Source organism: Acanthopagrus latus, chromosome 6 (assembly GCF_904848185.1).
Source record: "Acanthopagrus latus isolate v.2019 chromosome 6, fAcaLat1.1, whole genome shotgun sequence".
Lineage (NCBI taxonomy): Eukaryota > Metazoa > Chordata > Actinopteri > Spariformes > Sparidae > Acanthopagrus > Acanthopagrus latus.
Window position 1 is genome coordinate 5,534,285 of NC_051044.1, and position 27,201 is coordinate 5,561,485.

At 41.6% G+C, this 27,201-nt stretch overlaps 1 protein-coding gene across 2 annotated transcripts; it reads right to left on the bottom strand.

Annotated features, from left to right (window-relative positions):
- Positions 1-316: 316 nt before the first annotated feature.
- nisch (nischarin) lies at positions 317-24,405 on the bottom strand. 2 transcript variants are annotated; one of them, XM_037100731.1, is made up of 28 exons: positions 23,976-24,390; positions 22,719-22,802; positions 21,344-21,526; positions 19,702-19,750; positions 18,896-19,059; positions 18,696-18,791; positions 17,911-18,006; positions 17,319-17,471; positions 17,106-17,174; positions 16,636-16,821; positions 16,294-16,422; positions 14,935-15,048; positions 13,803-13,986; positions 11,476-11,594; positions 11,080-11,168; positions 10,330-10,626; positions 9,777-10,081; positions 8,835-9,046; positions 8,159-8,604; positions 7,856-8,040; positions 7,690-7,756; positions 6,912-7,050; positions 6,391-6,541; positions 6,141-6,260; positions 5,864-6,025; positions 5,452-5,621; positions 4,690-4,880; positions 317-3,288 (listed from the first exon to the last, which is right to left on the bottom strand). In XM_037100731.1, exons 1-28 carry the CDS (start codon positions 24,054-24,056, stop codon positions 2,964-2,966), a joined length of 4,566 nt encoding a protein of 1,521 aa, XP_036956626.1. In that variant the 5' UTR covers positions 24,057-24,390; the 3' UTR covers positions 317-2,963. The 2 variants fall into 2 exon arrangements, 1 of the variants encoding a protein (XP_036956626.1); XR_005075448.1 differs by lacking the exons at positions 317-3,288; positions 4,690-4,880; positions 5,452-5,621; ... (8 more) ...; positions 9,777-10,081; positions 10,330-10,626 and having other exon boundaries at positions 11,153-11,168; positions 13,795-13,986; positions 23,976-24,405.
- Positions 24,406-27,201: the final 2,796 nt, after the last annotated feature.

A 27,201-nucleotide genomic window follows, 5' to 3' on the forward strand; every position in this document is an offset into this window, starting at 1 on the left:
TTCAGTTTTTTTTCTCAGCATGATTTTCTTGAGAAATTAACAAGAAACGTAAAAAAACAAAACAAGTGACAAAAAAACCTTGGCCGAGATCGATCCTCCTTACAGATTTTGTGGAAATCCACTGAGTAATTTCTGTGTAACACTGCTGACAAACCAAATGGGTGAACTTCTAATTTCCTGTGTGGAGAGAATAATAATTTACTCACCAAGTCACCAGCTGAGATGACTAAAAAGACGTTCGCTAGGTCACGTATGGTACTGAGTGAAATGAACTTTGAATGTTACCTGAAGCAAGTCGTCTCAGTGACACAGAGCCTCGTGTTTTGTTTTTTTAATGCAGTTATTGTATGTTTCGATCATCGCACTACTATAAAAATATCTCATTAATTCATTTTTATTTTAAATAGGGGATAATATTACACCGCCAGGTCATTTTAACTTGTTGCAAGGGACATTTCCAGACTCATTACATGTTAAAATGTATTTTTTTTTCAGTGACCACGTCCATCATATTGTCAGTTTCCTACAGGCACACAGAGTTCTTGGAGCTTCTGTCCAACAGACAGCTCGGTTTGGTGGTTTCACTGCTGCATCAGCTGAAAAAGCTTGCAGACTGTGGTTAAATCCTGCTGATTTTCAAAGAAGCCAAACTGCGGTCGCTTAACGAAACAGGAATATTGTTACATGTCTTCATGTACACTTTAATTCAGTGGCATTCCCCTTTCACAAGACAACAACACATGATATAAACAACAGTGGTGAAGGGTGGGGAGGGGGGTCCAACACTGTTTGGCTTCCCATTTTGTCGATACAAAAACACGTAACAAATGATAAAATTAAACACAAAGAACATATAAAAAATAATACTCAATGATAGTACTAAATGTGACATTTCAGAGTTCATATTGGAAACGTCATCAGGACCTTCGTGTTTAGTACAAAATCTGCTTCAGGATGGAAAACATCCCTCCGTCCCAAAACAATTATATTAATATTAATAACAATATACAGTTAAACAATACTGCTTCATTAATTACAATGTGCAAGGAATAAAACGTTCAGAGAGCAGATTGTGCCAAGCAGGTGAGTGTGTGTGTGTGTGTGTGTGTGTCCTATTTAAAACAACACTTTGGGATACCCTCTTGTCAGCCTTCCCTTTTTTTTTGGTTTTAAGAGCAACCTTATATAAATAACAACATTTACATCAGGCAGCTTTGGAGTTGTTCCAAGGTGGATATCTTCTCTTTTGATAACGCTAGGCTAGCAGTTTCCCCCTGCTTCGAGTCTTTGTGCTAAGCTAGGCTAACACATCCTGGACCTATCTTTGTCCTGGACACACATAGATGAAACTGATCTTTTAATCCGACTCTGGGGAGGGCAGAGGACAAGAGGATTTACCAGAAATGTCAAGCTGGTCCTTTAAGGAAATGTTGATTAAAATCTAGCAGAACTCCTGTGGACTGTCTGCAGCGCCCCCTGCTGTGAGACACCAGTCTGTATGTCTGTCTGTCAGTCAAGTCATCCAACAAAAGTAAGTCTCCTCTCTGTGAGACAATTTAAAAGAAAATGAGGTTGTGCCAGAAACTCCCTACATTTCGGCTCCGTGTGAGGTCAGAGACCTTTTCTCTTCTGTCTGTTATGGCCGCCTTGTGTCCGCTGAGTCCTTCAGGCCCACAGTTGTTCTTCAGTCACATCCCTTTCAGTCTTTAAGAAGTAGTGCTAAAGACCCCAGTATGCTTCAGCTGCAAACATCTGACTCTTGTGCGAAAAGTGAATGTATATTTATTGGGATTAACTCTCGGATCATTTGCCCTTGCAGCAGTCACAGATTGTTATCTCCTCTGGTTCGGCTCGGTCACGATGTGAACACTCATTAACTCTCCTTCTTAGGTGCAGTGCTATGACATGTGCTGAGGTCAAGGCCTTTCTCTGTCAAGAGCTACAGAAAAAAAATACATATCTAATTCAGACTATTTTTGCCTATGACTTTCTAAAACAAGTTTAATGCCCTCTGGATGTATTCTGATTACATGTATGATCTGCTGTGTCCTACTGTTGCTTGTTTTTCTGCCGCGTTCAAGAAGATGAACAGGACACAAAAACAGAGAGGCAAATGGTTCACTTGCAATGTGAAAAGAGTGCATTGCCAATCATTGGCGGGTTTAAAAAAAACAACATGTATACACCCTAATTTTGGTTTGAAATTAGTATAAAAATGACAAGTAGAACAATAAAACACCCGGCCATCCGGCAAAACACTTACCCTGGTTCATCTTTTGTTGCAACATAATGCCAAGATGAACGTTAAGGTTTAGAACAGAGACTTTCTGTAAGTAATCTCCACAGATGGCTGATTAAAACAAATTCAGCATGCAGTGATAAGATGTGGTTGGCAACTTATCCAGTCTACATGCACACCTGTGGGGAGGTGTGCAAGTAGACTGTATTTAAGGCAAGAGTAAAAGACTTTACCTCCAGGTATATCTCTCTGTATTTCGCATTATTATAGTATTTAAATCTGGAATCTAAGGCTGATGTCCTGGTAGCGATGCATTTAACTTAACCAACTAAGTTTGATTTGCCAGGGCTGAAGGGGAACAAATACGACTAAGGTACAGCAAAGACTGTGGAGGAGCCTTTGGAGTCAAAATGTTCTTAATTGTGTGCAATTACTGTCACTGCCAGAAGGGGGAGACAATAGTTCTGCACTGTGTTTAAAACGGTCTCTAGCTCTTTTTTATCATCTTTCACGCAACATCTGTATCTTTTCATGTGAACAGCGTTCATCACTTATTGCTCCTGTACAAACTACTCTGTCTGAAGCATACTGAGCCCTTTAAACAGCCATTCACGCCCTGAATCTTTGTGTAAACTATCCTGGTCACACGCCGACTCCACCATCAGGCTGAGCAGCTCCCAGGTGCTGAACAGTCACCCATCTGTCTGTCATCGTCTTCGACCAGTCAACCCGTGAGCTCAACGGGAAGCTCCCGGCTGCACAGCGCCTCCCACTGGCGAGCGAGGAGTGAAATCAGCCTCTCTCTGCTGTCGGCTCCTGGGACAAACACGCACCACTGGACCTCGCCCTCTGCGCCCCCACTGGCCCCGCCCCCTCTGAGCGGGGCCTCCTCTGCGGCAGCAAAGTGGTCCATGGTGAGGTGGCAGAGCAGGTCGGGGCCGGGCAGGTCATCGAACACCAGGGTCAGAGCCTGAGGGTAGGTCTGGTACCCCAACAGGACCCGGTCCAAGTCGCGGATCCTCCTAGCTTCGCGTAGCTGGTACCGCTCCCTGCAAGAGGACAGAATGAGGAAGATGATGATGAGAAAAATGACAACCACACTGTCAAAAAAAACATAACAATAACCTTAAAGACATCACTTCAATCAAACAGACAATCCTTCTTTTCTCTGACAAAAGAAAATTTAATCCTAATCATTTTTCATGTGTGGGAGGTGTTTGATGTTATCAAAGACAGTTAACAGCTGATATTGGTGTGTTGAAATCCTCAGTGACAAGTAGGATTCAATTTCCCAGAGTCCAGAAAGCATTAAGATGAATGGCAATATAAGTGTTAGATTATTTGAAGTATTGATCTGACTCAAAACTGGAAAAAACACTGGCTCACCCCAGAAACCTAATCTTAAAAATGTTCTGCAGGAAGAAGAGGGAGCAGAGTGTTGTGCATCTGTTTCATCAAGCTTGCAAAAAAATGTTTCAAGAGTAATTTAGCTGACCTGACGCACCATATGGTTCGTTTCACAGAACCATCTGGAAAGGCGCCGCTAGAAACTGTTTGGAAAAGGGCAGGCAAAGGCACTTTATCACTGGCTTCGACCAACGAGATCAACAGTCAGGGAGCCCTGCCAGTGGAGCACGTTGGTGAATTAAACTCTTGCCAAAGTTGACAGAGGAGTGGAAACATACTTTCCAGTGAGGGATGCCTTCAGTTTCATTCTCTGCTCTTCTTCTGATAAAGAAAGTTGATCCAGTTATGATATAACCGACGCTTCAGCAGCAGCTACGTTAACCTCTTGTTGTTTTCAAATGAACAGTCACTTCTCTGACTTGTCCCCAAATCTAAACCATGCCCCCAGTGGTTCCTAGTGCTTCCTCTTAGGATGATGTTTGGTTCAGTCTCTATGAGTTCAGCCACAGGAGAATAGCTTGAAGCCTGGCAGGATGGATTTGCGAAATAATTTACAAATTGGCAAAGTCGCTGGTGAGTCTGTGATAAAGCTACTATGATGTTGGATTTCTTGCTCAGTCAGTCTCCTGTTCCTCCTCACAGTGACTGATTTGATGTTCTGTTATTTCAGGCTTCAGTTAATATTGATTTCAACTGTTTTATGTCCTCAGTGCTCCATCTCCCCTGTGACACCATCAGTATTTGTGATTGAACGCTCTGCACGCCACACACAGTATTTTGCCTGCCAGCCACTGTCTGCTCTACTTCCTCTTTTCCTGCAGCAGACGAGAACAAACGAGGGAAAAGCTTCTTCTTCTTCTTTTTTTTTTGCTGCCAAATTAGAAATGTGCTGCATTCAGGGGGGAATACATGCTTGACAGTTTATATTGTTCAGTGTTTTTTCAGCTCTGCCTCCCAAACCCAGAGGCCATTGCTGTAAATAACTCTGCTTTTAAGTCACTCCTCTGGATAAAGAAAGGATCTAAAATGGTCTGTGTGCTCACCTGGAGGGAGGTTCTTTGGCGAAGTCGGGTAGAGGGTAGCTAACGTAGTCCTCGTCCAACAGGAATACATCGGTGCTGGTCAGGATCAAAGTCCTGGGCTGGAGAACAGGGGACGGGGCGGAGCTGGAAACAGAGGGGGAGTGGCCTGAGAGAGTGGAGCCTTGGCTAGGCAGATTGCTGGGAATCTGGACCTGAAGGAAAGGAACGATCAGCAGGTGAAACAAATAATAATGATCGCAATAAGTGAGTTTAAAATAACTTAACAGAAGCAAACACAAGAACTGGAAACATACAATCAAGGCAAAACCAATTAGGAAATCATCCCTGCATAACATATAAGTCACATGGGTTATTACACCTTGGTGGCAGTGGGTAAAGGCTGTGAACACAACACTGTCATTATTGATTCCCTTTAAGTTGATACTGCAAACTTTGTTGCAAACAGTTGCTCTTTAACACATTCAGCAGATACGGAGCAACGTTAACACTCCTGTTATGTGCAGGAACACTTTACAACAGATTATACAGCTGGGCACAGTCACCATGTGCAGCGTCCTGGATTGATGTCATCACAGTGAGGTTGCCAGGTTTGGCAGCATCAAGCCTGTATGGAGGCCAAAACCAAATGTGCATTGATCATATCTGGCAAACTGCACTGTGGCTGGAAACAATGCACAGAAGAAGCAGAAGATGGATCCGCTGCTGCTCTTCTAGAAACAGTTCCAGCACGTTAATCCCAAAAATCACAGATGAAGTTCTGACCTGGAAGACCAGCAGGTACAGCAGGACGTTGAAGGAGCGTGAGGACGAGGAAGCTGCGCTGACTGGAGCTTTCCTCTCTGCCACGATGAAGGTCAAGTCTCCCATCTCCTCCTCACTGGGATAAATAAACTTCACTCTGCTGTGGACCAGCTCATAGTTCTGCATCTTACCTGCAGAGGGAGACATAAATCATCCTTCTTAACCAGGTTAATTTTAACATCTGGTCAGCATTCAGTCTTTCTCAGTTATTTGCTCTAATTTAGCACAAACTAGTTACGGCAGGGCAAAACTGTACCAAATTACCTATACTAACTAATACTAATAAAAATGTGTATTTACATTTTAAATGTCCAAGTTCTGACATTGGACCACACGTGTTAAAGGGAGGTGCACTGAATCCCTGTGAAGTTACCCGTGTTTGTGTTGGTGAACTGAGAGTAGAAGTCCTGATCTGACGGCTCTGGAGCAGGAAGCTGCTGCTGCAGACTGAGAGCCGACATCAGCTCCTGAAGGAAGATGCCTGTTCCATAACTGTCCCTGCTGAGACAGCACACGATGTGATCGGCCGAACGACCTGCAAACACAAAAAGTGAGAGAGACAAGGTAAGAGGATGACATGGAGCGATATCAACACTAAGCACTAAACTTATGACATCTGCAAACACTGAAGAGGGTGCATCTCCACTAACCTACGACTCTGAAGTACTGGTCGAACAGTCCCACATTGACAGACAGCAGCTCAGACAGTCTGATGGACAGACAGCAGCACAGACAAACATCCGGATCTCCAGAGTCCATGATGTCCAACACTGTCAGAGATATAGAGATGGAGAGAGATACAAAGAGAGAAGGAGCAGAAGTATCCTTCCATTACATTTTGTAATTTCAAATGTTATCTTTTTTTCCACACTCTGAACCCGTCATGTCAGTTTGTCCTACCTGAGTGATGACCGAGTGAGGAGGCAGAGTCTTCCAACAGGAAGTAGATCGTATCATTGGACAGCAGCAGACAGCAGGTGAGCTCAGACTCTGGAGACTTGTAGAGAACCACAGACAGCCACAAGACCTGTCTCACCTCCTCCGCCTCAGACTGAAGAGGAAACAACTGAATTTAAAAATCCAAAAATTAAGATGGCACAAATTCCCAGTAGAACTTTGGGCTCTTTGCACCTTTGATTGACATTTTTTTGGTCATTTCCTGATATACAAGAGAGCATATGTATCAATGATGAAATTATCATTAGTTGCAGCTGTTCTTAAATTTTAATATCTAACAGCTGTGGTTATTTTGATCGACAGTAAGGTGATTTTTGTCTAAAATCTGGTGAAGGAAAAGCAGCACTGCATGTCAAACAGCTGCATCCTTCGATACTGAGACACTCTGGCTTAGGGAGCCCAGGAAGACCACAGTGTGTGTGTGTGTGTGTGTGTGTGTGTGTGTGTGTGTGTGTGTGTCCTACCATTGCTATATATCTGTGAAAGTAGGCCAGCAGTTGCTGTCCTCCGAGCCCAGCCAGGAGCTTCAATCCTGGAGACAGACCGGGAGTGAGGTGGGGCGACGGCTGGTTGTCCTCCATCTGAAGGCGAGAAGAGTCCCAGCTGAGGAGGAGAGACGAAAAAAGTATTAAGTCATCTCTCATGATTGCTTCAGAGCAGCTGTTGTGAAAGAACATGACCCCTGAGCTTCTTTAAGAAACTCTAATACTTTTAATTTCTAACAATAACATGTGACTTGAACATAGTTAACAGGAGTGCTTACATTCTGAAACAACTGTGACCAAAATGTGTACTAAGTACTATGTGTACTGAACATTTTACACTGTTAAAATTAACCAATTTAACAACATGTGTTAGTGAGACACTGGTTGTGAATTACTTCTACCGTATCTCTGATGTCTCTTATTACTTATTACCCAACATACGTAAAGCTCATACTGGTCTTTCTGTGATAAAATCAAATCAACCAAAAATATCTACAATGCCAATCTATCAGTCAGACTCTTATGATTAAGTGATGAAACTGCAGCTTCATTGACGTCTATCAGCGTTTGCACTGCTTCATAGTTTATTTTAGATAAATAAATGTTTTATACAATCACTGATAAATGAGTGCCCTGATAAGATAAGTACACCGTGTTTACTCTTCTCTAAAGTGAGTCACACTGCATGGCCTTGATCTAAGTACATGTGGAGAAGATAATCTATCTTGGACAGAACAGACGAGCTTCAGAAGTGCACCTGCTGCTGCTGCTGTGTGATTTCCCGGTACTGTTACAGCAGCACTGGTCTCTGGATCTGTGACGGCCTGAGAACACAACAACAAGAAGGTGTCAAACAAGGTTCCACAACTAAACGAAACCATCAGCTGAAATAAGGCCGACTTGGTCAGTTAGTTGGTTTTCACCTTGCGCGTTGTGTCCTTGGTGTGGACTGGGAGTGCAGACCCGGGCCAGGGCCACCATCTTGATTCCTTCCAGAGAGGTTCTCCGCTGATTCAACTCCACCAGGAAGGAGCTCCTGTCCTGGGCCAGAGGGAAGAGCAGCAGCAGCCTCTGGCCGCCCAGCAGAAGCTCCACGGTGTGTCTCCTCCTGGACACAACATGATGGTTAAAAAGCAGATTAAAAACAATACTACTACTAATAATAATAATATTCAGTTATTCAGTCCTTTAAAGTTGACACGTGGATACTTTCAAAGCCTCAGTACCTCAGCTGGTGTTTAGGGTCAGGGCAGGCGGTGTTGCTGGTTCTGTCCCCGACCTGAGATGCTCTCTGTCCCGGGTGAAGCACCACAGAACCGAGGGGCACACGGACCAGTCGGCACCAGGAGGAGGAAGATGAACTCTGATGAAGGTCAGCACTCCTCCTCTCTGTTTCTGCCAGCTCTCTGAAGTCGGTCTTCAGCACCCAGAGGTGTCGGTGGGTGAGAAAGAGGAGAGAAGGGAGGCTGGGATCATCACTCTTGGGTAAAATGTCTGACAGGAGGGGATGGGTGTCTGTGGCAGACGAGGAGGATGAGGAGGACAAGAGGAGGTGGGCAGGATAGCCTCCCTGGGCTCCCTGACTCTCCTCCAGCTCCCAGGAGTTGATGAGTGAACGGGGGAGGAGCTGAGGAGTGTTGGGAGGCTCTGGGTCAGTTTGAGACCCTGCTGCCTGGAAAAACAAAAGGAGAAGGTTTTTATTTTACAAACGTTGCCTCAAAGTTCAGCCTGATTCCTGCATCAAAGATGGCTACACATGAGACCTGTGACCTTCATGAATCTCATCATTTTCACAACTATACAGCAGAAAATAAAGCTAAATGTATCAATTTTACCCCAAAGTCAACAGAGTTGGTTCTTTTATTTTAAAGACTCTGAATGACTAAGGCGCTGCTCCCTGACCTGGATCAGCACTTTCAGCTCGGTCCTGGTCTGCCGGAGCTCGTCGGCCTCGGAGAAGATGTACCAGCGGGTCGAACCAGTTTGGAGGCCAAAGGCAAGGCAGGAGTCGGGGAGGTCGGTTTGGGAGGAGAGCAGAAGCTCAGAGTATGGCACCAGGAGGTCCACCTGCAGACTGGACAGCACCTCCTCAACCGGAGGACTCTGCTCCTGGTCTGAGAACAGGAGAACAGATTGCTCTTAATATTTCAACATGTAGCAAAATTATTTCTACGCTATAGTTCTGCCACACATCATGCACTTGGCCGCACATAAGGGCTGCCACTAACGATTCATTATTGATTAATCTTCATATTGTTTTCTATTCAATTAATGAATTAAGGGTCTAATGTCCATAATACCATCTCCACATTGCTTGTTTCCCAAATATATTCAGTTGTATCTAAAATAAAAAAAAGGGTGTGTGTATGTCTAAGACAAACTTCATGTCCTAATTTGTTTTTACAAATTTCCTCTGTTCAACAAAAAGTTCTTCTGCCTCATGTTCAATAATTCCATGTCTTTGTTGTTGTTCCAACTTTTAGGGAAAGCTCACTAGCTTTTCTGAAATGTCTTCACACAACTCGAGCTCTGTTTCACTTCCGGTTACTAAACAAAGTTCTGCATTAGGTCTGGTGCTGCATCTGTCTGTCAGATTTGTTTGTTTTTTTGAAGAACACTGAACTTGTTTTATAAATGTCCAAATGGCACATTTTCAGATTTCTGTTTGTTGTCAGTCCAACACTGTTGCGTTTAAGATGTCAAATGAACTGGTGATTAATCGACTAAATCCAAGATGGGAAAAAACACAATTCATGCTGCAAACATGAGTCACATCCACAACGTCCATATCTGTTTTCATTAAGAGTGTAAACAAAGTTTAAATGAGGCTGAATTGGTGCTTACCTGAATCCTGATTGATGATGTCATCTGACAGGTACAGAAGGCCCAACACCCGGTCCATCAGCACCAGACACACCTGCTTCTGCTCCACCTCCTCCTTCACCTGAAGACAGTAGCACCACAGAACCCTGCTGACCTGAACCTCTTCCTCCTGCTCCTGCTCCTCCTCCTCATCATCACAGAGCTCCCCCTGGTGGCCACCGGGCTCGTCTGCTGGAGGAACAGGGAGCGACGTGGAGGGGAAGCAGACCGACTCCTCGACAGAGTCATCCAGACCCATTTCAAAGTACCCGTCCCTGGAACCCAGACTGGAAAAATGAGCAGAATGAGAATGAGGGAAGTTCTAGAAGCTCCAGAAAATACTGGGAATCTCAGCCAGGAGGAAATTTCAGGATAATCTTGGAAAGCATTTGGGAATCCGAAAAACAAGTAAGAACTTGAGGGAATCGCAGAAACCAGTGGGGATTTTAGGAGATCTCGGAAACCAATGTGAATCTCAAAAAAACAGAAGAACTAAGAATAGAACCTAGCTAGAGAAGGTTGCTGGTTAAACTACCTCGGACTTCCCACTTCGGTGTCCTCTACATGGGACTGAACCTCCCTGGGGTCCAATATCTTCTCTTCCTCCCTCTCATCCTCCTCCTCCTCCTCCTTCTCGTCGTCCTCCTTCTTTGTCGTCTTCTTCTGCTCCTTGAGCGTTGAGCTGAGACGGTGGGAGAGCTGGGTAATGAAGTCTTTGTTGGAGGAGGAGAGGGAGAGCAGATAAACAGGAGGTAAAGGACACCAGTCTTTGCTGCAGGAGAAGCAAGTCGTTTCAACTGATCTCGAGGAGGAAGAGGAGCAGCAGACACAACTGCAGGAGAGAAACACAGAGGTGGAGATTTATTTTCATTGCCCATGATGTCATGAAGATGATTCAATATAACTTCCTGTCTATAATTCACTCACTTCAGTAGTCTTATTAGCTCATTTCACGTTAATAAACATATCTGCCACTATTTAACCAATTGTTTCTGTAATGTTCTTAACTTTCATTATTATGTTTTACTGTTGTGGGTCAATAAAAAGGTAAATTAAGTTACACCTGTATCAGAGATCAGTTTTCAGACACTTTGATTTATATTTTCTTTGTTCACACTTTGAACATCAACACTTCCTGCACAGAATTTTTCACATTAAAAGCTTTCCCGTGGCTCAAATAGCTTAGTGTGCAGACGGTAGATTAAAGAAGAAGCAGCTATGTAAATATATATTTTTTGAGTCTTTAATTAATATTATGGTAGTAGCACTATTATTTGATACTGACCAGACAGTAATAGTAGGGGTTGTAGTAGTAATACTTGTGGGAGCTCCACAGTGTGTGTTTTCAGACAGACTGACGATAGGTTGTTGTTCCTGCAGACAAACACATGAAGCAACATCAGAAGCACGCTGAACACAAATAAACAAAATACAGTCCTTAAGCACTACAATGCTTGAGCTAAATGCTAAATATTAGTGTACAAACTTGCTCACAACGCCTTTGTCAGGACTCTTTAGTGTTGTCCATGTTTGCCTGGTTAACTTCGTGTGTTTGCATGCCAACGCTTTGCAATATGCAAATTGGCAGTAAAGTCAAGGTACAGCTGAGGCAAACAGGAATCTCACTAGTTCTGCAGCAGATATTTGATTATATACTCCAGGTGTTTCAGGTGTGTCTGACCTGGGTAGAGTCAGCAGACAGGAGGTGTGTGGTGTCGTTAAAGCTTGCAGGGGGAGGTGCAGCGTCCACAGGAGGGAGGACACTGGGGGGAGCGGTGGCTTCTTCTTTGCTCGTCACTTCTGAAACAGGAAACCAAACAGATCAGTGACGCCGATGATGAGGAGCAAAGTTTGACTTGCAATGTTGGTGTTGCTGATTATTTCTCAACTATATTGGATCTGAATAACATAATAAAAAAAGTGTTCACAAAGTTATAACTAAATGAATTGTGTTCACATGCTGCAATGATTTTCATGGCTCCAGTTTCTTCATATGAATATTTGATTCTTTTCCCCGACTCAACATTTTATGACAACAACTTGGGCACTAGGTAATTGTGATTATTCAAAACAATAATTGATAACACACTAATGTAATATAAAATAGTCACTGGTGATGACCCTACACAAGCTTAAAGATTACTGCTGAACACGGCTGCTCTCAGCTTGAGCTGAAAACAAATTCATGCATACTCGGTTCCGACACGTGTTACCAAAGGTGCTGGGCATCATTCAGAGTTTAAATATATTGTATACAAATGTCAAATATCATGAAAAATAAAAACAAAACATCAACAAAAAAACAGTCAAATCCTGTTTTACAGGTCAGGTTTAAAAAAAACACACAGACATGCATTTGGTTCTTGTGGTTTGGATTCACACATTCAAAAAGAATGCAGCCTGTTATCAGCCAGAACAAATAATAGTGTCACAGATGGAGGTTAGTGAGCGTTAGCAGGGTGTCACACAGCCTCCAGCCAAACATGAGTGATTATCAGATCTGATTAACTATTCACCTATTGTGCTCCACCAGCTGTTCAGTGTGTGTGAGTGCAAAATGTAACTCTTCTGTAAAAAGAAAAAAAAACTGACAGAAAAAGTCTAAAGTTTTTAGGAAGCTCAAACAAAATGTGATAAAGGTGTTTTTAGGCTCTGATGGTTTCAGCCGGTGTTGGTTGCTACTCGGCTCATGTCTCACACGCATTGTAAATGTTTTTAAGAATTTCACGATGAAAGCCAACTAAATAAGGGCTTTTTAACATTTCTGCCAGAACACTGCCTTAGATTTTTTCCCCCTCAGGAATGAACTTGTCAGAGCTCCCTGGTGGACAAAATATGTTTCTGAAAAAAACATCTGAGGCGAGAAATAAACAATCCAGTGACAGAATCTAGATTCATTTTTGACAGTGGGATCTGAGCTCATGTGCATTGTGCATTTAAGCTGCTGCTTTCTTTTGTTTTCTCAACTCTACTGAGAAAAAAAAAATGCATGCCATCTGTTTTGGTCTGAGATGTTGGTGCTTCAGAGTATGATATCGAGTGGTAGAGAATGTCATATATTCTATTCTAATAGCTGGCTGGCGTAAATGTTATTACAGTTATAGTTGATTCAGAATTAATGAAGCCAGTGCAACTTTCAAGATGATTAAATGTCAGCTCGGTGAACATATATGTTAACAGGCAGAGTTTAAACATATAAACAGCTGAAACAACATGCAGCTGATCTCAGTTTAAGCATGAGGCAAAGCATCTACAACAGGAAATTCACAGCTGAGCTGATTTAAAGGGCTAAAACAAGACACTCTTTAGCTCCATCAGCTAACTGGATGAAAGTTTAGAGATTTTTCCACTGTAGCAGTGGTGATGTCCTGTGACTTGTTCATATGTTAACAGCTCTGATATATGAAACAAATTGTAAAGGAAATAATCTGATGTGTAATCCCACCCTGTGCCTAACCATACCCAGATCATCCCATGAATTAAAAAAAACAAAGTCAGTGAGAATTAAACTAAACTTCACTGAAAGCAGCAGCCAGACAGATCTTATGTTTTCTCTTCACCTTAGACTGCTTCGGAAGGCAGATTATCTTTTTTTGTTGTTTTTAAATGTTGATGGAGTTAAACAGCAGTTTAACACTGCTTTTTGTCTTTGTGGCAAGCTCGGCTAAACACATATCTAAGCCTCTGATTTTCAAAAATTGTTAGCAATCTGTCAAACAGGTGTACAAGAAACACACATCAGGAGCAGAGCGTAAATTCTGTTTAAATCGAAAGCAACGCAGAACAAATTATGAGTCAATCAACTGATTATTTGACAGACAGGAAATTATTATTTCAAACAACAATTTGGTAATTGAATTAGTCACTCGTCAATAATCAGCGGCTGCAGCTCCAGTCAGCTGCTGTTTTAAAGACATACTGGTCTGTCTGATCGCTGCCTCACAGCAGAAGTAAAAACCACTGTCCCCCCTCCCTCAGCCCTGCACAGCCTGATACATACATGATTACCTTGGCTGGGGCAGGCAGCCTGTTGGGCCGGACAGGAGGAGGAGGAGGAGGAGGAGGAGGAAGAGGAAGAGGAGGTGACAGCAGGAGGAGCAACAGCAGAGGAGCAGCAGGAAGAGGAGGAGGGGGGAGAGGAGGAGGAGAGGTGAGGAGGTGCAGCAGCAGACAGCCTGGTCTCCTCACTGATCTGACGAGAGGACAGAGAGGAGGAAGCCTTCAGAGTGAAGCAGTCACCTGCATCATCAACCAGATCACATCCTAAAACCTGCAACCAGCAGCTCCATCAGCAGCAGAGCTTTAAAATGCCTCTTTTCCCTGAAAGTCTCCTCATCCAAACAGGAAGCAAGCTAGTTTATTCAGGACTCCTTGACAATGGTCGGCAAACAGAAAACGTACAGTCTTCCTGTGCAGGAGGAAACTGTTCGGCTCAAACATGTGCTCATTGCAAAAATCTGAAAAAAAAAATGTTTTGCAAAAAAGGTCCATAAACTACAGACCCAGACACAGCTTGGCAGTCTGCACAGATTTAGCTCAGATAAGTTTAAATTGGTGCATTTTTGTTACAAGTTTCAAAGCAAGATTACAACCTCACACACACACACACAATCGTACCTGTTTTTATGTCCCTATTTCATGAATTTACTGGTTATATTAACTCTGCTGCTGATGTGCATCACTTGAATCTATAAAGGTCAACTTGTCTTGCTTTTGGTGTCCAGTTGTAGTTGCTGATCTGCAGGTTGTAACTCCAACAAACACGTCAGCATCTTATTACACAACGCTGCTCAACAAAAATAGGCTGCTGAAGTGACTGACACAGTGTGTTTTCAAAACAGCTGGTCAGGCTTCAGGCTTCAGAGATCTGTTAGAAATTAACTTGATATTAGGACTATTGTTCTATGATCAGGTTAGAATTTTAAAACCACTACAGCAGGTTTCAGGGAGAAACTCACAAAGATGTTTAAAATAAACATTCTTGGTTTAAGCTCTACAGTGTCAAAGTATGAAGAGAGAGATTCATAAATAACTTATTTTCCACAGATATACAAATGAAAAATAAATTACGCCCACAAAAACTGATCAGTGCAGGTCTTGTACTGCCTTCTGGGGGCTGATTCAGTGTGACACAGCGTACCTTCTTGTCGCCGCTGCTCATCCTGTCTTTGACTTCTTTGGCTTTCTGAATGGCTTTTAAAACTTCCACTGTGTCCAGCTCCTTCTCTGTCGTCACTTTACCGTCCAGACAAACCTGAGGACACAAAGTCAAAGAGGACAAAGAGACACATGCACACACATTATTCTTAGTAATAGACGTAGCAGAAACAGTAGCAGTAGCAGTAGTGGTACTTATACTGACAGTAATAATACTAATACTAATCATCATGTTTATTTGTATAGCACCTTTCTTAACAAGGCTGCAAGGTGCTTGAACCATAAAATAAAATACTATGTTGTACAGACAAGTTAAAAAGGCAATTAAACTAGTAAATCCAGGACAATGACGGACAACACTTAAAACAAGCACTTAGCCTAGAAAAAAGGAAATATTCTCACACCAACCAGATACCATAATAATTTGTGAAAGCCATTCTATGTCAAAAAAAAACTTTTTAAAGTGATTTAAAAGTGGTTACTGAGCGGGCCAACCTGAGGCCCTCCTGCAGGCCGTTCCAGAGTCTGGGGGCATTTATAGCAACAGCCGAGTCACTGTTAGTCACCACCCTAGACTTTGGTACAACCAGCAGAGCCATATTAAAAAAAAAGGACCTCAGGTTACAGTTTGGCACAAATGGGACCAGAGGCTCAGTGAGGAAGCTTGGTGCCAGACCAGGAAGGTCTTTTAAAAGTTAAACATCAATTCTAAATGTAACCGGTAGCCGGTGATGTGAGGCTAAAAATAAATGGGAGTGATACGATCAAATCTCCTTGTGCCAGTATTAAGTCTAGCTGCTGTTTTATCATAGTAGAGAGCGTTGCAGTAGCCTAACTGGGGATGGACCAGGGCATTAACAACTTTAGTGAGATCCTGATCTGACAAGTACAGTCTCATTTTAGAAATGTTTCTCAAACGCAGGAAGTAGTATCAGCGTGAACAGCAGCAGAGAGAGAAGCAGTGTGCTGGTGCAGGTTGTTTACTGCAGCACTAACAGCACCAAAACAGCAGTGCACTAGTCAGGAAATGGCCGTCTTAATGATTTGGTTTCCCTGAGAGAGTCCAAAACTCTGCGTTAGCAAAAAGTAGAAATGCTGTTCCTAAGCTGGACTTGTTTGCTCTCTCTGAAACTATGTAATCATGTGCTTTCTTGAACAGGTCTGAAAATAGATTTCAGAGGTCTCAAGGAACTTCCTGAGATAGGAAATGTTCAACAAATAAAGAAAACCACACTATTATCAGTACGAGCAACAGTTACACTTCAGGAAGAAAAACATTTTCATTCAGTCGCCTGCGTAGCTCAGCAGGACTTTTGACAGTGTTGTCGTTCTGGTGGTGTACCTCTGCTGCACGGTCTCCAAACTGGGCCAGGACTTTGGTTCTGTAGTCTGGGATGATGCACATGGGATTGCTGGACAGGTTGAGTTTCTCCAAACAGGGCAGAGAGCCGATGTTCCTGATCTCCTCCAACTGCAAACACACACGCAAGTCCCTCGTTAAATTCTGGACTTTTCACAAGAGCTTTGGTTGGATGTTTTTCTTCACAGTCTTAGATTGATTTAATTAGTCAACAGTTGAAGATGACAGAAAATGAGGAGAAATGTGTCTTGCACAAAAGATATAGTTGCATGCATGTACATCACTTTTACTAAAAGACCATTGAGACATCCACAATGTGATCACCTGAGCCAGCTGGTTGTGGCTGAGGTCCAGGTTGACTAGAGAGTAGAGCTTAGTGAGACCGGTCAGTTGGTCCAGCTGATTGCCGGCCAGGCTCAGAGTTTTGATGTTGCCCAGACGGGTGTGAGCAGCTTCCAGGACCTTCAGGCTGTTATAAGACAGATCCACGTGGACCAGATTGTACAGGTGCTGCAACCACAGAGCAGTTAGTTCAGTACAGTTCTTGATGACAAACTGTAGGGATGTCTTGCTGCACCTGTCAAGAGCGGCTGCCCTTTGAACTTAAGTTTGAGTATAAGATAATACTAACTGATGTATGTATGTTGATCAGTCTAAAAACAGCAAACCGGTATATCACATATCTTAACCAACAGTGATTATGTTTTTGCTACCTTTGAAATGATAATGACACCAATATAAAAAGACGAGTGTCAACACAGACTTGATGTGTTCATCATCACATGTTCACGTACCTGGAGGTTTTCCACTGTGGTCAGCTGGTTGTAGCTCAGATCCAGAAACTCCACCTTAGGAATCAGTTTCTACAAGAGAGAAAAACCTTGTTTCAGCACACAGACGCTGCTGAATGAAACCTCAAATTTCACATTAACGACCTGATGTCCCGACGCAACACGGTCATCAGACTGAAGATCACACTTTATTTAGGTTTGGTGGGCATGTCTCACCACTGAGTTGTCGATGGTGCTGATGCAGTTGTGACTCATGTCCAGTGTCGTCAGGTTCCTCCACACGGGAATGACCGCCGTGACAGGACAGCCAGACTCCGCCCCCTCCGCCTCCCACTGTGAGAACTCGATAGCCTCCGGGACCAGGATCGACTGGAGGAGGCAAAACAAAACAGCTGGGACGTTATGTGAAACATAAATAAAGCTCCAATCATTTGCAAACAAACCTTATATACCAGCAACGCTTTCGACTGTTCCTGAGCCCATTTAGTAATACTCTTTATACAACCTTGTGTTTTACAAAGTGGTTAACCTCGCCCCATCCTTGCTTGTGAACAACTGAGTTTTTCAAGGATGCCCCTTTCAAACTTGTTCATGAAATTATCACATGTTAACAAGGAACCCGTTTTTTTTTTTGGAGCATTCCACAACTTTTATATATTGTGTTTGTACGGTTTTCAATTTAGTACATGTCCAAAACGATTAGCAAATAATCGCATTCTGTTTTCACATATAGTTTACACAGCATTCCCAGCTTTTTGGGAATTGGGGTTAGGGTAGAGGGTTTTGTAGTATTTAGCCCAAACTGTACCATCATAGTTTCCGTGGAGCGGTGGATACTCAGAGTCGCCAAACTCGACCTCAGAGACGGCAGACCTCGAATCTGCTGAGAGTGGCACTCGCTGATCTGAACAGCGACGAGAGAGACAGAAGTTATTATTCCAATCTATATCTAATTGATTTTCTGTAAAGTCAAAATAAAATCTCCATCAATATGGTTACTGATTGACACTATTAGGAGTGTGATCAAAACTGCAGGGGTGTCTAACTGTAGCTATAAAGTAGCTATTTCAGGCAATCAAGTGTGTTATTTGTTCTTATAACAGTCTCTAATTTAAAAAAAGCAGATTATTCTGCTTGCCAGCAATACAAATACAAGTAATGATAATTAATATTTTGTTGCAAATAAAAAAATAGGACTCATGAGGCTGCTGTGTGAGAGCTGTCAGATTATCAAAGATTTTTTGTAACCTCAGGATCTAGTATTCCCTTGTTGCGGGTGTACAGTCCCATGAAAAGATAGATTAAGTTATACCAGAGTAATACGACAGATAGTCGTACCCCACCAGGGTAAAACACTGCAGGGAATTGAGTAAATTATCATATTGGTTGTATCAAACCATCCATTTTGATAAAACCCTGCTCTGTCTAATGAGAAGCAACGCCAGCAGAGCTTTCCTGTTTGTATCCATCCATAATATTTGCACTAACCTGGGGCCACAGTCAAATATATGGGTTGTGAATAGCATGAATGAGGCAGCAATTTTACATGTGTACAGACAGGAGTAACTCTTAGATAGAACAACAGACAGGTACCTCAATCTGCAGAAGTGATTTGAACACAGACAGGTCGAAGGGGAGACTGCTCTCCTGGATATTACTGGTTCCTACTGGACCTGTGGTACCACACATCTGAACAGATACAAAACCAATGAGAACATTCACCACCTCTGCTCCTTAAACAACACTTCACTGAATGAAGGGGATTTGAGTTAAATAAAGGGAACGTGTGTGACCTTGAGATATCGCAGCCGGCAGGTGAAGTCGAGGATGTGTCCCAGGTCGGTTTTGGCGTCTCCGTTGCAGCAGGTTGGTTTGGCCAGACGTAGCTGCTGGGAGACGGAGTAAAGCTGCAGAGGACGGAGAGAAAACACCTCGCCAGCCTGCAGCAACTGCTCACCTACAAGAGACAAACACACAGCGGTCTCAAGCTGCTCATAAAGCAAGATTTTCTCTGAACGATTACATTTTTTGTAGGCTAGTCAGTTTACTGTTCACAGCTGTTGTTTCACAGGACAACATCTACAAACCAGATGTTGACAATAACTCAAACTTACAATAATATTTTTTTTAATAAAGGTAGTAAAGTTATCTTTTGGTAAACAAACTTGAACTGTAGGCAACAAGGGAGAGATGAAACTTGAGTAATTGATTTGTGGAAACTGGATTGTTACAGCTGCTGAGCAGCCTGGTTCAGCTGCAACAGATCATAAGCTCTTAAAACTGGTAGTTAAATATTTTGGGGCTCTGAGCAACCAAAAAACAAAAGCAAAGTCTTTCAGGATAAAACATTTAAACTTAACAGGCTTCTGTTTCACATCAAGTTATTGTGGAATCAAAGAGTCAACTCAGTTTTTAGGTTTAATAAGTAACTGTGAAAGAAAACCAGCCATTTGAATAAATATGTCATGTTTACATCCTTATGATGTTCTCCCAAACAATCTCTTGATAAGCTCTAAAATTTCAAGTATATATGAAGAAAGACCATCACTAGAATCACTAGATGAGAGATAAAAGGTCAAAGTTCAGAAAGGAAGCAAACCTTTGTGGAACAGCTCCTCGGCCAGTGCCGCCGTGATGCCGTTAATCTCCTGAAAGAGAAAACAGAGATCATTAAAAAACTGAGTTCCCTCCAAAATAAATAGATGAGAGTAGAGTAGAGCTGTAGGGTTAAATATTCTAATTTCTTCACTGCTCTCTGATGATGTTCAAAGATGCTATTCTTTAAAAAGGGATTAACAAAAACTAACTGTGTTTGAGTCATTATGATAACAATATCTTTTATTTGCACAGCACCATTCAAAAACAGATGTCACAGAGTGCCTCAGGAAAGACACTAAGAATAAAAAATAGAAACTAAGAGAGAGTAGACATTAAAAGCAGACAACCAGCTTAGAACAAGAGGCAAAAAAATAAAAAATAAAACAAGTTACAAAGAAACAAAGCTGGATAACACGATGTTAGTCACACTCAGTGAGACACCTCATCTCAGTCTGTGAACATCATTGTTTTCATCACAGCTACATTACACAGTAGTTATGTCCTAATGCAGCATTAGAGCAGCTGAATAATACACAATAATAAAACTCTTTTCTGTAATCAGTTAAACTCCTCTGTGACAGCGATGTGTTGATCATTTCAAGTCACATGAGGATTTTTTCTATCGGCTGTTTGCTATGCAGAGTCTGGAGGACTCAGAAAACACTGGTCTGCTGTTCTACTGACATCATCATATGATCACAGTCACTGGCATCACAAAGCCTTAAAGTACTGCTGACAGCAGCCTCGAGCAGCACTTCTTAATCTGGTTAATAATAGTAATTTACTAGACTGAAAAACAAACTGTGCACAGATATCACTGTCCAAACCGTTTGTGCCTATCAGCAACTTGAATGTATAATCTATTCAATGTCTAAATACAGTGAACAACAATCAAACTTTCACAGAGTGACAACTTCAAGTTGCTCATTTTCTCTCACCAACAGTCAAAACCTAAAAACACCCAAAATATTCACCTTAAAACTGTATAATATAGAAAAAGGCAGCATATCCTCACATTTTAGAAAAAGCAGCCAGTGAACATTTGTCAACTTTGCTTTATATAGTTTAATCTAGTGTTGTAGAACAATAAATCAGTGGTGATATACCAGCAATATGCTGTTGTGCTCAAAAGTATTGTGGCCAAGGTTTGGGAGAGGTCCTTTCCTGTTTCAACATGCACAAAGCCAGGTCCACTGGGAAATGGTTTTTCCAGTTTGAGGTGGAAGAACTTAAGCGGCCTGCAGAGTCCTGAACTCAAATTCATCCAACATCTGTGAGAGTGTGAGCCAGACTCAGTCACCCAACATTCTTCTGCGGCTGAACGGGAGGAAATCTGGAGTATCTGAGCATTTCATCATGTTATATCTTCCTCTTGTTATAATCAAAGTTCCCACAGGCCAAGTACTATCAGGTGTAGTACTAGAGGGTTGAAGCATCTAACTGTCTTAGCCACTACACATGACTTTCAAAGTTGATGATCGTCACACACGTGAGCAGGCACTGATTTGCCTCTGATCTGGGTCTTTTTGTCTCAAACAACCGTCTACGAGCAGATAATCAGGGCCAAAATCCAATAAAGTTAACTTAGCTTTACTGTTTAAGTGCTGAGGTTGTGGAGTTGTGGTAGCTGCAGGTGTACTCACATAGAGGTGAAAGTGCAGGAAGCTGGCGAGCGGAGTGGGTGTGGCCTGTGGGAACTGCAGCAGCAGCGTCTGCAGGTAGAGTTCGAGCTCCTTCTGCCGCTTCTCCACCAGACTCTTCGAGTTCTTCCCCAACATCTTCTTTGGAGGAAGCAGCCGTCGGTCCACCTTCTTCTCTGCTGTCAGCTGAAGGGAAACACACATCAAATGAAACATTGACGTATTATGAGAAAATACAAAGCATTCGCTGTTTGCAGATTCTCTTATGTGAGGACAGATGATACATTTTATAACACTGTAAACTGAATATCTCTGGGGTTAGACTGCTGTGTGACGTACATTTTACTAAACAATTGATTAAGCTATAAAAATAATGGATTGATTAATTGAAACTAAAACAATCGTAAGTTGCAAACCTAGTCTGCTTTGCTCTAGTTACATTTATGTCCATGAGAAGTGAACTCAGCAACACTGGCTTCATATTGCAGGCTTGAATTCAGACTCCTGTTTCTTCTGCAGTCAGACCATTATGTACTTCATTTCATGTTTAATTTATACCATTGCTAGCCATTTTTGAGCCAGATTGCTTATCAAGCACTTACCATCAACACCACTTTAAGTCAACATTGTCTGGTCTAAGCTGTGCTGCACTCTACAAAAGGATGTGGCGCATCACTGGCATAACTCATTATGGATGTTAATGAGTGGGGACGAATGAGACATCTGTGGTCTGTGTATTATATCCACTAGTAGATGAAACATTTTAAATTATCAATCATTGTTCCGATAATGGAATTTCAGGAAATGTCCGAGAACATGGAGTCTCTTCTTCCAACAGCTGTTGGGTGTGGTTCCTCTGTGACTGAGAATGAACGCCACAAGTATAATCAGTATATGTGTAATAAGCATAATGTCACACACGTGAATAAATGAATAAAATGTCAGTATAAATGTCCTTTATTATGGTAACTATGAATTTGTAAAGTTTGAAAATAAGCTGATTAATTAGAAAATAAGGCCTTTCATTCCTATTTTCTTCACAGTTTTGCAGTTTCAGGAGGCCATTTTAATTATTGACTCCATAATGTGCATCACTGACAACAACTATCTGAATATTATTGATAAGTTGTCCTATAAACTGTGGCGCTTTGCAGCACAAAATAAGTCTATTTCAAATCAACAAGACAACACTGCTTCATGCATCACAACAACTACCTGAACTCCAAACAAAATCATAATTGTTCTGCTGTTAGTTTACTCCAGACTGACTACAAAACAAATATGTGATGAACGCGATCACACATATAACATTAAGCACATTAATGACTGATGAGGGCAAACAGCCACAAGCTGCCCTGCTCCACTTCATCTCTCTTACCTTCTCATGGAGGTCGTGGAAATCACTGTAGCGGTGCTTCACGGTCCACTTGTGCTCTCCATCTGTCACCTCGATGATGTAGACCTGAAAAAAAAAGACCATCAGGGATTACTACCTGGTTGTGTGAGCAAGCTGAAATTGAGAATGAGGTTCATTTCTTGTTTTGCTGTCCTGTCTATGATGATGTGAGGAACAAGAGTTTTCTTAAAATGTCCTCTATTAATGCTGATTTCTTGTGGTTAGATGATTATGAATAATTTGCGCTGTGCTTTAGGGAGCCGATTGTCTTTGTCAAGCTCAGTCAGGAGGGAAGGCAGAATATTTTCTTGAAGACTGAGGAGCACAATAATTTGCAGTGTTGTAGTGAAATGAAATGTAATTGTAAGAGCACTGGAACTGTGTTTTTGGAGTCTTGTAAACCCACCACTGGTTGGGCATAAAAATAACATCAATCACAACCTGCCTGGATTCTGCAATCAAAGGGGCTCATGAGCTGCATGGAGAAACAACAAGGAACACCGCTGACTTTCTTTTAACAGACACATAAGTCTTCTATTAAACCACCTGATATCAGAGATACTAAGTCTTACCAAAACTGGGATCATGCCCATCAATTCTCCATCCACCGAGGCTAAAAGCTCCTCAATCATTCCAGTAAGCAGACATTGTGTAAAGAATTGTTTATAAAAACGCAATATCAAGGTTCAGTAGGGTAGAAAGTATCACTCTTCTCTGAGCCGCTTTTTTGTGGGCGGAAAATCTTTCATTAAAAACAGTTCAAATGTAAAGGAAGAAAATAAAAGTGGAGGAGCTGTGGGGCTGGTGAGTAGTCATGCTTTTCTAATTAGCCCTGTAATTGGCTGCTGTCTGTCAAAACGTACTGTACAAACCGTTACATCAAGTAGACATAAAATATAACGGCCAGCAAAGATGTGAAAGGCTGCAGTGGGCTGTCATGTCTGCATGTCTGAGAGGAAGCTCTTTGAACACTGACACCGGCAGTGACAGCTCGGCTAACACGGCGGTTAGCAGTTAGCTTGACATTTCTGTCGCGTCCTTTTAGTCCTTCATCAGTTGGATTAAGACATAACGACTCACTTAAAGATAAGTATAATAACTGCACGGTGTGTGTATTCAGTAAAAAAATAATTTCTTCAACAATAACTCACTGTCACTTTGTCAGACCTGAAGCTAGGTTAGCTACAAGCTAAGCTAGCAAGCGCTAAGCTAAAGAGAACCAGGACGTAGCTAGCTTACAGTGTAGTTTTCCACCAGCTCCGACCCGACAACACACACTGTCCTCTCCGGAACCTCTTCTGGAAACGGGGTGGACTCCATCTTGAGAGCCGGCCGAGCAAAAATAATCTGCGGTTCAGTAAAAAAACAAACTCTTCTTTAAAACGTCCGCGGAGGATCTTCCTGAGCTCCTCTCCCGTTAACCGCCTCCCGCCGCCATGTTTGTTGTGATGCCGAACGAAGCAGCTGACCGCTTTAAAAACGCTAAAACTTTATTTACAACAGCTCCGTGACAATTTACTCATCGCTGTTTACTTCTGTAAAAATAAACATTTGTTTATCGTGCGTGACACATAAGTAAATTGTATGAGCAGTCACATAATGTGATTTAACCAACAGCCACCATAAATCTGAAAGAAAAAGTGAAACGACCGAGACGACCGTGATTCACCGACGTCTGTCCGATAATAGGACTATGTCTCATCTTCCGAGTGTTTATCGCGAGTATTATGATGATAATGTCTTTATTAACAACGGACAGTATGATGTCATTGACTTTATACATCCAATTTTGCAACCTTTACCCAGAGACTTCTGTCTAATTAGGTACATACTGATATATGGATCCATCTGTCCGTCGACTTATTTCGTTTTTCTGTTTAATTTTCATCTCGTGTTTTGTAGATGTATTTATTTGTATTCCCCTTTGTTTGATGTGCTTATGTTGCCTTATTTTAGCTTATATTTGTTTTGTACGCGCTACTGTTTGCTTTACCGGATTCTTTGTAAGTTGTTCTCTTTTCAATAAAAGGTATTTTAAAAACAACAACGTTTGATCAACAAACGTGCAAATCCATTCTACTAACAGGGAGTGAAACAAAGCACAGCTTTTTTTAAAAATAATGTCTGAAGAAAAAGCATCATTTGTTAATATGAGGATGAGCTGAACCATGTGTGATTAGAAAATCCTCCATATTATTTGAGAAATTCTTCTTTCTTTAGAAAACAACTTGAAATAATATCAAATGCATCTTCATTTTGGTAAAGATGTTTGTGATTTCTGTATGTTCATAACCTCCACTGTTGATCTTTATTGTCTCAAGACAAGGCATTTCTTTTTACTTTAAACTCTGAGACTGACGACATTTTAAGTGCAACACACAATTCACAATAAACTAAAGAGTGTATGACAAAAACAATGAAAGCTGCAACACACAGAGTAAAGATGAGAAAAATAAAATACAAAACTGTATGAGGCAGACTATGAGGCAGTTGATAATGTTAAAGAATTTTAAGTTTATTCATGCACACAGCATAAATAAAACCAGTTTCTCTGACACAAAGGGAGAATAGGTTGTATTTCTTTTGCAGGATTCAGCTCTCTGTGTCATTTAACATGAAGTCAAACTTGCAGAGAAAAACAATTATTAACTGGATTAGTAGGTATTATTATGAAAAAGTCAGTAGATAGTTTACAGTGTGTGTCATCGTCTTCTACGCCCTGTGTCTGTCCCGCAGGTTACTCAGGACTCCATTAATACTTGCAAGTCAGTCCCTTGTAATCCACCCTGAAATCCACTGAGCACCCTCCTTCTGCCTCAAACTGCTCTTTGTAATATACATCTCTGCCACATGGGGTCCCTAGAGCAGCTGCACATTTATAGACATGTTATTATGCCATGGTCTTTGTTGTGTTGAATTGAGGTTATATAAGTAAATGTATTTGCTGATATTGGCTGCCTGAAGTAGCACTAGTTATAATAGGCTCCCTGAAGAGCAAACGATTTGTTATGTGACAACGGACAAGAAGGTCCTATATGTTGATTTAAAGGAAAAGCTTAACCAAAAATAAAAATGTCATTATCTTCTCCTGGTCGTGCTGATGGAACAGCTGACAAAGATGGAGACTTGTTTGACAATATAAGATAAAAAAGTTGAAAATAAATCCCCATCTACATCAGTTGTTTAGGAGAAAGCTGCAACATTGTTTTCACATCGCTGTGAAGCTCTAGAAATGTTTTGTGGACGACAAAACTTCATCTGATTTTCCATCAACATGAAGGTGCATAGATAATGACTACATTTCCCTTTTTTAGGGTGAACTTATCCTTTAGCAGTTGCACTAATTAATTACTTCTTCTGGTTGGGTGATGGTAATCATGGCTACGAGTTTACAGCCAAGTAGCTCTGACAGGCTGCACAGCTAAATGCTAACGTAAGAATGCTAACGTGTCACACTTGCAATGTTAACATGATGTTGTTTAGTGTCTTGTAATCTTTAACCATGTTCACTATCTTTGCTTGGCATGTAAGCATGCTTGCATGTGCTATTTTGCATTAAAGGATACATATTCTGCTTATTTTCAGGTTTATAACTTTATTGTTGTGTTATTACTAGATATGGTTTACATGGTTTAGCTAAAAAAAATCTACCTCCAGAACAATCAGGGTGCTGTGATTGGTCAGCTCAAACACACCTGAGCCAGTACTGATGACAACAACAATGCAAAATCTATTCTTATGGGCCAAACTAGATGCTCACCAAATCTGAGACACTGTGACATAGTGTGATGTCACAAAGTCATGGAATTAAAGGAAGGAGCAATGGCATTTCAGGAGCGGTGTTTTCTGTGGGAGAGAGGAGCCTTTGTTGGTGCAGACTTTGACCTGTTTACTTTCAAAAACTTTTACATGCACAAGAACAGATATAACACACTGATGGAAAGAGCAAAATTTAACAAAAATGCCTAAAAGGTGCACAAAGTGCACCTGAGGCTGATGGGAACGCACTAAATAAAGGTTTTTGACCTGATGAGGGCAAAGTCAAGTGATCCTGAAGCTAAAGCAATTCATACTTAGGGGAACATGAATGTCTGAACCACATTACATGAAAAATCTCCTGTAGTTAACACAAATTAATGCATATTTTTACTAAAAATCAGGATCCATAAAGTAAAGTAAGTGGCTTTCAAAAGATTTCAACTTAATAATTGTTGAGATCTTTCAGTCTGGACCAAAGTGCTGGAGTAACTGTCATTACTATCATTGGAACCACTTGAGTTGTATTTTAAGAAGTTAAACTTATCCGTGGCAGGTTTCATTTGTTGACTCTGATCAGGAAGTTATTTGTTTTCAATCTAATGCTCTGAATAGGAAACCATTTCCTTTCGAGACAACACGTTTCACCACTGCAACAGTATTTTTGGTGCCCATGTGGGGGTGGTACTTGTACGTGCATGACACAATA